This window comes from Aotus nancymaae, unplaced genomic scaffold (genome assembly GCF_030222135.1).
Source record: "Aotus nancymaae isolate 86718 unplaced genomic scaffold, 86718_ANA_hifiasm-v0.15.2.pri h1tg000006l, whole genome shotgun sequence".
NCBI lineage: Eukaryota > Metazoa > Chordata > Mammalia > Primates > Aotidae > Aotus > Aotus nancymaae.
The window spans coordinates 76,138,209-76,152,294 of NW_026988417.1; the positions used below are offsets into that span (position 1 = coordinate 76,138,209).

General features: G+C 38.8%; 1 protein-coding gene across 2 annotated transcripts in view; it reads right to left on the bottom strand.

Annotated features, from left to right (window-relative positions):
• Positions 1-2,750: 2,750 nt before the first annotated feature.
• COQ2 (coenzyme Q2, polyprenyltransferase) overlaps positions 2,751-14,086 on the bottom strand; it is a 32,786-nt gene continuing 21,450 nt past the window's right edge. For both annotated transcript variants that reach the window (XM_021669613.2, XM_021669614.2), the window contains exons 3-7: positions 13,159-13,280; positions 11,584-11,669; positions 9,329-9,462; positions 6,449-6,637; positions 2,751-3,292 (exon numbers count right to left, since the gene is read on the bottom strand). In XM_021669613.2, the coding sequence (XP_021525288.1) occupies positions 3,128-3,292; positions 6,449-6,637; positions 9,329-9,462; positions 11,584-11,669; positions 13,159-13,280 (696 nt within the window). In that variant the 3' untranslated portion in view covers positions 2,751-3,127. The remainder of the gene's footprint in view (positions 3,293-6,448; positions 6,638-9,328; positions 9,463-11,583; positions 11,670-13,158; positions 13,281-14,086) is intronic.

The following is a 14,086-nucleotide window of genomic DNA, read 5'->3' on the forward strand; positions in this document are numbered from 1 at the left end:
TAAAGACCTCATTTTAACATAATCACCTCTTTAAAGATCTTATCTGCAAATAGAGTTACATTCTGAGGTACTGGGGGTGAGGATCTTAACATCTGAATTTTGGAAGGAGGTCACAATTCAACCCATAACAGCCTTGAACACATGCCAACAAATGCTGACAACAGTCCAGGTTGGAGATGAGGAAGTGGCTGAGGCAAGTTTATCACTTGTCTCCCAGGGGCCTTCCAGAGGGCGAGTATCAGAGGGAGGATTCACATGAAGGCCTGCCTGCTCCCAAGAGCCTGGACAGTTGTGATGGCAGAGAGGAGTGGATGAGTATGACCTGTGGATGGTGAAGAGAACCAGTCCAGAGGGTGGAGGGTGTACTTTGAGACAGAGGAAACAGTAGGGTGAGGCCAGATTATAAAAATCTAGGAGAGGAACTGAGCAATTTTGCAAAAAATTCCAGGAAGAGGGAGAGGCAGCCCTTGTGACATTGTATATTGGGGATATTTCAATGAATAAGTCAAACAAGGTCCCACTTATCCTGAAATCTCCATTCTCACAGGGGAAGACAGAAAATTTTTAAATCCGTGAGAAAGGTATTATGATTATCCCTGAGCATTTGGGCCACAGAGAGGTCAGGGAACTTGCCCAAGATCACCCAAGTGATAGGTGTTAAAGCAGATTCCAACCCTGGCAAGCTGTCGCCATGATGGCGTTCATATCTCCTGCTCCACTGGCACCCACCAATTGCTCTGGGAATTCCGAGGACAGGTTAGTTAGAGCTGGAATAGTTGCATTCATTTGCTTAGTTTTTAGACCCTGTAGCTCCCATTCTATCTCCACCCACATCAGGAAATTGTGCTAGATAATTGTCCACAGTTTAAAAAGTTCTTTCACACAATTTCTATTGACAAACTCACAGTGACTTTGAAGCAGAAGAGTAGGGCAAGGGCCCTCCTCACTGAACAAATTCCCAAGGCATTGCTGGTCATTTCAACTGTCACAAACTCCTGGCAATGCCCCTCTCAATTTTCCCGGGGACGGACAATCCTGATACTAGATGGATGACTGCTGTATGTCTTTCCAACTCGAGTTGTAAGTCTGTGATTCTAGAGACCAATAATCTACTTCATCCTTTTTTCTTTTTAAACAACTATCTCTTACCCATTTACATTAGTTTTTCAGTGTTTCTACTGGGAAAAGGAAGAAATAATGAAAAAGAACTAAAGTAATTCAATTACGTTTAAGCACCTTTTTCACAATAAGCTTTCTGAGTGCTTATGAACTAATGTTATCTTGTCCCATAGATCACAAAAAGCTGCAGGATTTTTAGTGATTTTAAGATGTGTTCCGGACGACGCGGGTGCGCAGGCTCCCCTGCCCCGGGGCTGCCAGGAAAAAAAAATGTGTTCCATTTTAACTTTCATCAACTAAGGAGAATGTTGTAAAATTGAAGTACATTGTACTCATCCTTTTTTAATTGGAAACAGTGGAATGGGTTAAGATGTTTTAGGCATTTTACATATGGGGTGATATCTGTAAGAAAACAGAAATCAACATAGATTTAAACTCTGTCTATTCCGATGCAAAGTCAGAATTCGTTAAAATCAAAGCCAATCATATTTCCTCAAAAGTAGGGTATTATGCTCCTAATTCTTCTCCCCTTCAACTCACTGCTGCTATAGCAAAGTTACAGCTGCTACACCTGACCCAGGTCATTCCCAGTGGCTCTGTATGTCCTGAGTAAACAGTTAAATAAATTTTCCTGTGCTTATCAGTGCCTGGCATACATAAGTGCTTGTCAGCTGCATCATCATCATCATCATCATCATGCAATTTAGTACTTACTGCTGCCCACACCCACACACACAAATGACTGCCCTACAGCCCACTGTCTATGAGAGCAATTTAAATCAAGTAAGATATATTTTAGGTTAGTAAGAGCTGAAGAGAAAAAAATGAAAAAACAAAAGCAAGGGGATAGGAAGTATGGGTAGTATTTATGTGAGATTTTTGAAAGTGCTAAGAAAAGCCTCTTAAGAGAAGGTGATGTTTAAGAAAGGTTCTGCAGTGAAGGATAAGACATAATCTGGGGAGAACTTTCCAGGCAAAGGGAACAGTAAATGCAAAGGCCCTGGAGTAGTAGTCTACCCAGCCTGTTTAAGGAACTGTAAGGCCTGCGTGGCTACAGGTGTGAGTGTGAGAAATCAGACATGAGGCCAGATTACGGAGGGCCTGGCAGGTGGTAGGACTTTTGGTTTGTACTGAGTAACCTGGGGAGATCCTGGAGGGTTCTGGGAAGAGGAATATGACCTTACTTAGGTTTTAAGAGAATTACTCTGGCTACTGTGTTGAGAACATTCTGAAGGTGGGGTGGGTAAAGGAAAAAACAGTAAACATTTAAATAACATATCACTATCCTATAAACTATAATGGGATTAAGATAAAAAAGATATAGACAAAAAATTAAGATAGTCTCTGGTGACTGCCTGCTTGTTTGTTCTGGTCAATGTGGCTGCACAGAGAGACCAAATCTCCCAAATGAAAGTCAGGGTTGGTAAACAGTGGTACATGTGGCCATAACAGCTAAACACTTTAATTTGCCTAAATTCTCCTAAAACATAAAGAAACAGACTTGGTTTCTTTTTTTTTTTTTCTTTTTTCAGTTGTGGCATATACCTTTGTAAATACAGAACTGGCTTCTTAAATTACAGTTTTTGGCAGTGACTAAAGGTCACACACAATAAAGAACAATAAGCCCCAACTTCCCATAGCAACTTTTATTTTTCCCTAAAAAAAGAGTCCATTTTCTTATAGACATTCATTTACATAAGACCTACATCTGGCTTTTTCTAGAGTGCCAAAACTCATACAATCCCCATAACTTCAGGGGAGAATTATAATGGGCAGAAGAATATGTCAACTAAAATACTCAAGGCCATATCAAATCCTGAAGAGTCCCTGGTTTCTGTGACAAGGGGGAATTTTGCTAGCAAATAATTGAATTAAAATCCAGGTAAAACGCTCTAAATCTTCATCTTCAGGTTTTTAGTTCCTTAACATATTGTAAGAGGTTTTGTACTCAAATCTAATTATATTTTGTAAAAATTTGTTTTAATAAATCCTAGATAAACTTCATTCATTAATTTTCTATTCTATTCTCTATACTTTTCTTTGTTTTGTCTGTCTTCTTTTCTTTACACAGATTCCCGAGGGCAATCCCTAAAAAAAGTATTAGTCCTAGTGTTCGGTTGGAGATAAATTTATTCCAACAATCCTCAGGTCTGTGGATGTCTAGAGTGTAAATCTGCAAGAGAGGAACACAAGGTTGTATTAATTCCTACTCTGGACTTTGGGTCATCACAAATAAACATGTTAACACAGACGAGAAAACAGCAAATACAAAAAATAAAAAATCAGCTGGGCACAGTGGTGCATGCCTGTAGTCCCAGCTACTTAAGAGGCTGAGGTGGGAAGACTGCTTGAGACCAAGAGGTCAAGGCTGCAATGAGCCATGATCTACTGCACCCTAGCCTGGGTGACAGAGTAAGACTCCATCTCAAAAAAAAAAAAAAAAAAAGAAAAGGAAAAGAAAAATTTACTATATATTTTCACTTGGAATTATCCAAGCTGTTTCCTAAGAACTTTTAGTTGAGGGTTGCATGAATGCTTGTGAGGCAACCCATACTGTTTGTAGTTCTAACTATTTGGAAAGTTCTTCCTTATACTGATCTAAAGTCTGTCTCCCTGCAACTCCTACCTTCCAGTTCTGGTTTTAGTGTCTGGAGCAAAGTTTCTCAATGGAGAACAAGTCACATTTGGGCAGGACAACTCTGTTTTATGCAGGGCAATCCGGTGCACTGAAAGACATTTACTGTTTCTGGCCATCATCCATATAGTCACCCCTCCTAGTTTATTACAACCAAAAATGCCCACCCACATTTCTAAATCTCTCCTGTTTAGGGACCTACATTTAGAGAAGAGGAGCTAGAGACCTAAATCTGTTGCTAGTAATCTAGAAGAAGCATACTCCTTTTTTCCCATGGTAGCCCTGCAAATATACTAAGGAAGTCTCATGTATGTTCCTATCTTCCTTAGGCATAGGGGACTATTCTTTATTATGTGGTCTGCAGACTTACAATTATCATGATTTCCTTTCTCTTTAAATACTAGAAGGCGATGTCCATCATCAAATACTGTATCAAAACCTGGACAGAGAGGCCAGGTGCAGTGGCTCACGCCTGTAATCTTAGCACTTTGGGAGGCTGAAGCAGGCGGATCACTTAAGGCCAAGAGTTCAAGACTAGTCCGGCCAACATGGCAAAGCCCCATCTCTACTAAAAAAATATAAAAATGAGCTGGGCATGGTGGTGTGTGCCTGTGGTCCCAGCTCCTCAGGAGGCTGAGGCATGAGAATCGCTTGAACCTAGGAGGTGGTGGAGGTTGCAGTGTGCCAAGATCATGCCACTTCACTCCAGCCTGGGTGACAGAGGGAAGACTCTGTTTCAAAACAAAAAACAAACAAACAAAAAACTGGACAGAGGACCATAAATGTGATTTAAAATATAAAGTGGGCTCCAAGTATTTCTTTTCTTTATTTTTTTTTGAGACACAGTTTCCCTCTGTTGCCCAGGCTGGAGTACAGTGGCGCCATCTTGGCTCACTGTAACCTCTGCCTCCTGGGTTCAAGTGATTCTCCTGTCTCAGCCTCTTGAGTAGCTGGAATTACAGGTGCATACCACCATCCCCAGTTAATTTTTTTTATTATTAGCAGAGATGGGGTTTATCCATGTTGGCCAGGCTGGACTCAAACTCCTGACCTCATGTGATTGCCCACCTTGGCCTTCCAAAGTGTTGGGATTACAGGTGTGAGCCACTGTGCCTGGTAGAGTATTTCTTATAATATCCCTAATAATTTTTGCCTTCCTGTACTATCTAATGTTCAGGTGTTTAAATATTAACATATACCCATTATCCAGATCAAACAATCAAATGACAATGTCAGCCCTCATGGAGCTGAGCTATGCCCAAAAAGGGATGCTGAGAAATTCTGAAGGGAAAAATGGCAACATCCTGGAGTGTCACCAATTCACATTTTAGTTTTCACAGTGAGGAAGGCAGTGAAGGGGACATAGCATATGGTTTACTTTATAGACATCAGATTCTGATTTCCTTCATATCATTTTATGTAAGTCTTGCCTACACTGATAAGTAATTTGCAACTGTATAAAATCAGTCATCTAAATATAGCCTCATGAACACGTTTTTTTTTGAAATGGAGTCTTGCTCTGCCACCCAGGCTGAAGTGCAGTGGCACGATCTTGGCTCACTGCAACCTCCGCCTCCTGGGTTCAAGTGATTCTCCTGCCTCAGCCTCCCGAGTAGCTGGAATTACAGGTACCTGCCACCATACCCGACTACTTTTTGTATTTTTAGTAGAGATGGGGTTTTGCCATGTTGGCCAGGCTGGTCGAACTCCTGACCCCAGGTGATCTGCCATGAATACCTTTTTGATTCTGTTTAATGAAAATAACAATAACATTGATATAAAAACATAGTCCATTTGCTGGCAAGTGATTGAGTTAAAATTAGATTTAGTTCATTCATTTTACAAGTCAGCAATGTAGATTCTCAACCTAAGTGTGTGACAGGTAGGGGATGTGGTGTGGGTGAATATCCTGAAATGCTTCCTGCTGTCTACTGAAAGAACTTTGACATGTTCTGCAGTTCATGTCTTATTTGGCCTTGGTCTTCATGCCAGCGGAAACCAAACTTAATTAGTCCACTAACCATTACTAGAAACCCAGATTTTTTTAAAAAGCTTTATCTGTAAGTTTGCTTTTAGAGTAACTCAACTCAAACCATAAGCTTCAGATATTTCTTAAATTTTTCCAGATATGAATCAGAAGTAATTCCAGGAAAATCAGAGGGGAAAATCTGGATTTAGGCCTAAATTACTTTTCTAAAATAATACAGCTTAGCTTGGGTTGGTAGCTCACACTGGTAATCTCAGAACTTTTGGGAGACCAGGGCAGGAAGATTGGTTGAAGCCAGGAATTTAACACCAGCCTGGGCAAAACAGCAAGATCCCTCCTCTCTACAAAAAATAAAAAAAATTAGCCAGGCATGGTGGTGCACAACTGTTGTCCCAGCTACTCAGGATACTGAGGTGGGAGGATCACTTCAGCCCATGAGTTAGAGGTTGCAGTGAGCTGTGATCGTACCACTGCACTCCAGCCTGGACGACAGGCTGGACAACTGTTTCAAAAAAAAATTAAAAATAAAATAATATAGCTAGCTTTCTTATAAGTTGGGGCCAGAGGGCAGGGGGGTCTGTTAAAGGTAGTACAAGCCAAGCAGCTGTTTATGAAGTTCCTTGCCAGGTAAACACAGAGGGCATACTGTTTAATTTTTATAATTTATACCAAGGAAATATGAGGGACAAATATGAAAAAGGTCAAACCTGGTGAACCAGATGGGCTCCTACAGCACCCAGGGCAGTGTAGTAGGGAGCAGTCTGACCACTGTTGACACCCACTAGGCTCAGCGCCCCCAGCATTGCAACACTGAAGCCGCTGAGCCACTGCTTGGTGTTTTCTCCGAAACGCAGAGCCGTGGACTTAAGACCAATCAAAACATCATCTCTTTTGTCCTAATATCAGAAAGAAAAATAAACTGTCTGCTTTTTAAGCTTTAGTTCACACACCATAAAATACACATTTTGAAGTGTCAGATTTCATGTTTTTTAGTATATTCACAAGGTTGTGCAACCAATTACTGTAGTGGGAAATCAGGGAACCGGAGAGACCCATGAGGTTACAGGAGGGCTTTATTTAAGGTGTAAGGAACTGAGCGAAGAACGAAGAAAGCAAGGGCTTTTTATACATCTTAGGGTGTGAAAAGAAGCCAGGTTATAGAAGCAAGAACAAAAGCAGTTAATCAATACAGTGACAGGCTTACTCAAGACTTTTGGTATGTGGGCCCGGTGGCCTTATCTTGAGCCCAGACAGGTTCAGATCAGTCCTGCAGAGCTCTGCACTGAGCTCTTCTTTGATGTCTGCAGTACTATCCTGTTTGGACATTTTTCACGGCCTTCACTGTGTCATTTTGATACAAAACAGGCAAGCAATACATAGGAAACATATCTATAAATTCTTAGGCTCACTCATACTATGAGGGTAAGGATCAGGGAGGAAATTGATGTTTTCCTCCAGATGGTGAGGGAGTACTGGGAGTCTTCAGAGCACATTTTCTTGAGCTTTGCCTTCTGAGATAACGTTATCAGAGTTCCTCCTAGAGCCTGAGCTAGCAGACTGACTGCAGTCTAACGACAGCCTGTTTCTCTTCTTTGTATGATTTTATTATTTTTCTTTTAATTTTTACCTCATGACCACTAACTACTTGCAGAAGAAATTGTCTTTTACAGAACATGCAGATACACCATAAGTGGTAAGAGATGACAGTAACTCAGAAACAGGCTGATCAGTAATGAATGTGCAGGTCAATCAAAGTTAAACACCACTGCTAAAATCACCATCCAGCTTCATTTCTATATATTATTGTATTTCTTAAAATCCTATAATGACGCTTAACTGTATTTTTACAGTGTTAGGATTAAAATTCAGCTCTAATTCTTTCCATAGCTCCTCTCTGCCTCAGAATTCTCAAACCTCAATGTATCTCCTGTACATTTTAGTTTCTTCCTAAAATCACAGATGTAGAAAAATGCTCACTTACCACCTAACCACACCCACTCACTTTGCACTTCTGGCCCTTCTAGCCCAATTATCCCTTGCCCTTCCTACCAAATCCTGTTTAGGTAGAGCTAGGTCTCAATGATATAACCACATGTAGCTGCCTAGTTTCTCCCAGTAAGTTTATTTATAAGTATCTCCAAATACCATTGTAAATGATCATGGTCACGTGATATTAGTGGCTGCATGTTGAACTCTCTGCACTGAACTACAGGCAGACAGCAACCTGACAGGCCCTCTTTTGGGGCCCAAATCCAAATCACGATGACTGTGGGTTAGTGTTTCTGGTTTTCCTTTCATACTACAATCACCTTCAGGGTGCAAACTGTGTCAGTAATTATGTGAACCACAAAAGTGCCAATGAGTATGTGGTGTTTTCCTGAAGTTGTTAATCTAATTGGAGTACTGGTATCCTAAGCACTGGTTCCAGACCTTACTGAAAAAAGTACAGGCATCTCTTCAACCTGTAAGTCAAGTTTCACTTTGAAAGTAAGGCTGATTACAGATCTGCCTTTTCAGGATAATACAAATGTGGCAGGGCATAGGACTTCAGTGGAAGAAAACAGGATAAAATCTAGACATATTCTTCAAGTAAATGATTGAGAATACATAATCATATTTCAGAAAAATACCGAAAAAAACTTTTTTAAAAAGTTCAGAACATGTACTATCAAATCATCACACTGTATACCTTAAATATACCTAATTTTATTTGTCAATTACTCCTCATTAAAGTTGGGAGGGAGTTTATAAATGCAAATGAAAAAAATGAGTTTTTAAAATTGAATTTATGAAAAAGGCAACATCAAAAGCTAAAAAATGTTTATAACACTTTACTACTTCTAAGAATTTAACTGAAAAACTATTCATGAAGTATTAATGATTAGAACAATATTATTTATAACTGTGAAAACTCAGAAACAACTTAAGTAGCCAAAATAGAGAAACTGTTCAATTTTTTTCAATTATGGCACATCAAATTTATAGTATGTTAAACTGGGGCATGCATTATCTTATAGTTCATAGTCTTAAAGTGACAATGACAAAGAACTGGTAAAAATATGGGAAAATGTTCACTTACTATACCAAGTAAAAAAGTTGCATAATTCAGTGATTAGAGGGACAGGAGAATGTAGTGGTTAAAAGCAGTCTCTAAACATTGGGTTTAAATCTCAGCTCTGCCACCCACCAACTGTGTGACATGGACAAGTAACTTCTTCACATGTTTCTTCTTCTGTTAAATGAGGATAATGTAAGTACTTTCCTCGAAGGCTGTTGGGGGAATTAAACTAAGTTTTTAAAGTACTTAAAACAGTACCTGGCATACAGGAAATACTACTTTATTGTTTGTAAGTAAAATAAATGAGTTGAACTCTGGTAAACATACATAAACATAAAAAAATATTTTGTGGGAGCCATGGAACTGTGAATGACTTTCTTTTTAGAAAAAAATTCTTCCTCCTTAATTTGGTTCTTAAAGTTATTAAAAAACAACAACAAATTTTAGAAAAAAATGCTTTCCCCTTAATTTGGTTCTTTAAAAACAGCAGAACTGAACCAAAGTTAAGAAAAAGATATAATTTCTTTACCTGATGGGCATAAATAGTATCATATATTAGTGTCCACATAACTCCAGAAAAATAAAGAGGCAGGCAAACAGATGGATCACAGGAACCCTTGATAGCAGACCATCCAAGTAATGCTCCCCAATTAAACGTCAAGCCTACAATTAGCAAAACACAAAAAGGGGGAAAGTCTACAACATGCACTTTAGAATTCCAAAGGGAAAGAGGGGCATCGGTGCGCACTGAATGCTCCTGGGTATCAGACTGTGTGTGTGCTGCTTTCTGTGTGTTCCTTCCTTAAACCCTTTCAACGCTCGGTGGTAATTATTAGCTCTATTTTACAAAAAAGGAAACACGCTCAGAGAGGTTGATTAACAACTAAAATAACAGAGCTACTAAAAAGAATAATATCCCCCAATTAAGTAAATAGAAAGTTTAAAGAGATTTATCCCACCTAGTATGGGGCATGGCACTACTAATAAACAGTAGATGCTGGGATCTGAACTTACATCTATTTGACTCAAAAACCCATGTTCTTTCTGTTACCACTTTGCCTCCTCTATTAGCTACAGAAACAAGAATATACATAGGAACACTGACTTATTCCACAAGGGCATCCTCTCTGAGGACTGAAAACGAATATCTACATGTTGACAGCTCCCAAATTTCTACTTGCAAGCCTGATCACTCTAAGCTCCAGACTACAAACTGAACTGTCTGCTGGACTTCTTCTCTGCTTGCAAGTTGCTCATGTACCTTAAATTCAATGTGTCCCAAATATCTTTTCTCAGAATCCCCTTTTCTCCTTCTCTATTACCTACTTCCACTCATGTCTCCTCCTTAAGTGATTAAGTGCCTCTCCTCTGTGGTCCCATATCACTCCTGCCTGCCATGTTGTGCTGCAATGACCTGTCTATCTGTTGTCTCCATCTTCAACTCCTTAAAGATGGTCAGTGTGTTTTAGTCATTCTTATTTTCCCAGCACCTGCTGCAATTCCTGGCATAAAGTAAATGCAGGGGTTCAATAAATGTTTGGAGTAAATATACCAGCTTCTTAACATTATCTTATACATAGGAAATGCTTATACTGAGAATATAATTTCAAATTTAATACTAAAGAGAACATTCAATGAGAGGCTCTTAGAAAAAAATAAAGATTCTACCACAAGTTTCCCACAAATCAGGCTCACATCAATTTCTTGAGTTGCTTTTCATTCTTTCATTTACTGAAAAAAAAAAATGGTTCAAAGAACTAGAATCATTCTAGGAATGTTCTAGGAATAGAACAGAAAAGTCTGGGAATAGATATTTTTACAACAGATTCTGATACATACTTACCTAACTATCTTCCTCTCTTTTCACCAACAAGTATGTATTCAATACCTGCACTGTGCCAAGTGCTATGCTAAATGCTGGGCCACAATTTATTAATTGGGAGACCATAGGAGGCTCTCAACATATTCTTGTTCAATTAATGCTGTTGAAATGAGTAAGTGCTGGATTAGAATGCTATGGTAGCCCAGAAGAGATTGTCTAACTTCTTCCTGAGACGCTTCACAGAACAGGAGCTGTCTAAGGTGATAGCTTAGACAGTTATCACACACACTTTAACCCTTGTTCTCCTGCCACAGAGTGCTTCCTACCCCATTCCCCAAATTCTTCAGGTTATCTAGAACAAACACCTTTTCATGATATACCTAGATTTTTGCAAAAGCATTTCAGAAAGCAATGATGGCCAGGCGTGATGACACACACCTGTAATCCCAGCACTTTGGGAGGCCAAGGCAGGTGGATCGCTTGAGCTCAGGTTTGAGACCAGCCTAGGCAACATGGTGAAACCCTGTCTCTACAAAAAATACAAAAATTAGCCAGGCACGGTTGTGAATGCCTGTAGTCCTAGCTACTCAGAAGGCTGAGGTGGGAGGATCACTTGAGCCTGGGAGGTCAAGGTTGCAGTAAGCTGAGATTGTGCCACTGCACTCCAGCCTGGGCAACAGAGTGAGACCCTGTTTCTGACAGAAGAGAGAAGAGGAGAGGGGAAGGGAAAAGAGGAGAAGAGGTGAGAGAGGGGAAGAAATGATGCTGATAACCCTAATAAATATGCAATATTTCTTAGCTAGTAAAAATAGCTAACTGCCCTCCTTTAAATATGAAAATCTATTCTTGGTTAGGAAAATTATATGACTGATTTGTCATTTCATCTATTTATCTACCTATCTCTCCATAAAAGTATAGTTTGCAAGTATCAAAGGAAATACTTATAGTTATTTTAAGCTCACCCAAGGCTAATTGAGGCCAGTATGTAATTCTTTTCATTAGTGGGTAGGTGATGACAAGAAGTAAGGATGATGCTCCCAGAACTATACTGAAAAGAGGAAAAACCATTAAAATGATTATTACCATTACCTCTTAGAAACCATGAAATACTTTAAGACAATGATGTAATACTAATTGGAAAATAGATTTTATCTTAAATTATACTTTTATGTAAATTATCTTCCTAGACTTTGACTTTCCCTATTATAAAGGATGAGTAGAAAACTACTTTAAACATTATAAAACAACCCAACAAAGTAACAGCTAACACATACAGTACTTTCATGTATGAGGCACTGTTCTAAGTGAATGACATTTGTTAATTCATTATAATCTTCACAATGACCCTAAAAGGCAAGTATTATAATAGTTTTATTCTTCTCCTTTTTTGCAGATGAGGAAACTGAAGCACAAAGAAATTAAGTAATTTACCAATTGTCATATAGCTAGTCAGAGCAGAGCCCAGATTCAAATCTAAGGCAGTCTAGGCTGGCTCCAGAGTCCAGCCTATTAACCACTAAATGTTACTGCCTCTCTGAACTGTTTGCAAACATTAAGGCATCTAATAAACTGAGATGTCCTAACAGATAATTAGAGTCAAGATATCCCTCCTTATATGCATGAGATGGGGTGTTACTTTTCTGGAGAAAAAGAAAGCACCTATGAAAATGTGATAAAGTAAGATATTCTTAAGACCTCAAAGTTTATCTAACACTATCCCTTCTAGAAATAACCTTCCAAAAATATTTTCATGTAATTGATGCTATCAGGGCAAGGCATGCAATGAAATCTAGTGTCTATAAAGTAACTCTTTTCTCTTTTATCTCTCACATTGAAGTACTTTGTAAACAGCAATCTGATGCACAAAAGTTTTGTTTTGTCTCTGCTTAAGAGGTATAGAAATGAGTCCTCCCACTTCTTTTTTTTTTTTTTTTAAAGATGAGGTTTCACCATGATGGCCAGGCTGGTCTTGAACTCCTGACCTCAAGTGATCCACCCACCTCGGCCTCCTAAAGTGCTAGGATTACAGGCGTGAGCCACTGCGCCCGGCCGAATCCTCCAACTTCTTTCTTCAGTCATTGATTAGTAACACGACCCTGGGAAAGACATAGTTCCTCTTTTTGCAAAATGAGTATAATCACTCCTGCTTTAAGTCTACTTTAGGGATACTGTCAGCATAAATAAAATGATATATATATATATATATATATATGGGTGTATACACACACATCCATGCATACACTTAGAAAACCTATGAATTGCCTTGTATCCCTTAGGGAATATAGTGCAAACACTGAAGGAGGTTCAAAACAAATTAACTGTTCATTTCTTAACTCCTTTGGCCAAAAGCGTTCTTGAAGCAGATTTTAAAATGTGTGGTGAGTTACTTACACTTGCTAACTTACAGTGTTATTATTACTTATTGCTTGATAAGTAGCCAATAAACAACTGTGATAAAGATATTTCATTTTATTCCTACTTTCTCCATTTCAAAGGAGAGATTTTTACACATGATGTGGAAAACATGTTTAATATACCTGTAGTAATTCAGACACAGAAGAACACCCAGTGCCAAGGTTAGCTGTCCCCCAAGAAAAACAAAGGACTGAAAAGTTGAAATGTCTCCAGCAGCTATTGGGCGATTTGCTGTTCTTGTAACCTTAAAATATAAAAACAGATACCTTAGCCTCATGTTATGACTCAATCATTTATTTAAACATTTAATTAAGAGACTGGACCATGGTAGGCACAAATATGAATGAAGAGAGAAATCAACATTTTAAATACTGTTAAGAATCAAAATTTCATATTTAAAATAGCTTTGAAAAGAACTAAAAATTCCCACCACTCATTCTATTTTCTCCCATCTCCATCTCTAAACAAACAAAAGAAAGGAACTTCCTGGCTGGGTGCAGTGGCTCAGGCCTGTAATCCCAGTACTTTGGGAGGCTGAGGCGGGAGGATTGTTTGAGACCATCAGTTTTAGCCCCACCTACAGGGGAGGCTGAGGTAGGAGAACTGCTTGAGCCTAGGAGGTTGAAGCTGCAGTTAGTTAGTCATGATTACACCAAGCTCTCCAGCATGTGTGACACTGCAAGACCCTCTGTCAAAAACAAAACAAAACAAAAACGCAAGGAACTTCCTTATCAGCTATTTAGCTATTCAGCTTAGCAAGTATGATATGTTCAATTTTCACAGAGAAAGTCTAAATATTTACTAACTGGCCTTTACATAAAAGGTTTGCTGATGGGATTTATACCATACTTCACAGTGTAATAAAGCAGCTTGGCAATAACTCTGACTAATGACTCAGGCTGGTTAGATTATCAGAATGGGATCTTTTACACCTGATTTGATTCCTATAGTTTCAAATTTAAAATAGTATTTGTTTTTATATTTGTTTCAGGGTATTAGCATTATTCTAGCTAGTATTTGAGTGCTTACAATGTTCACTATTCTAAAAGC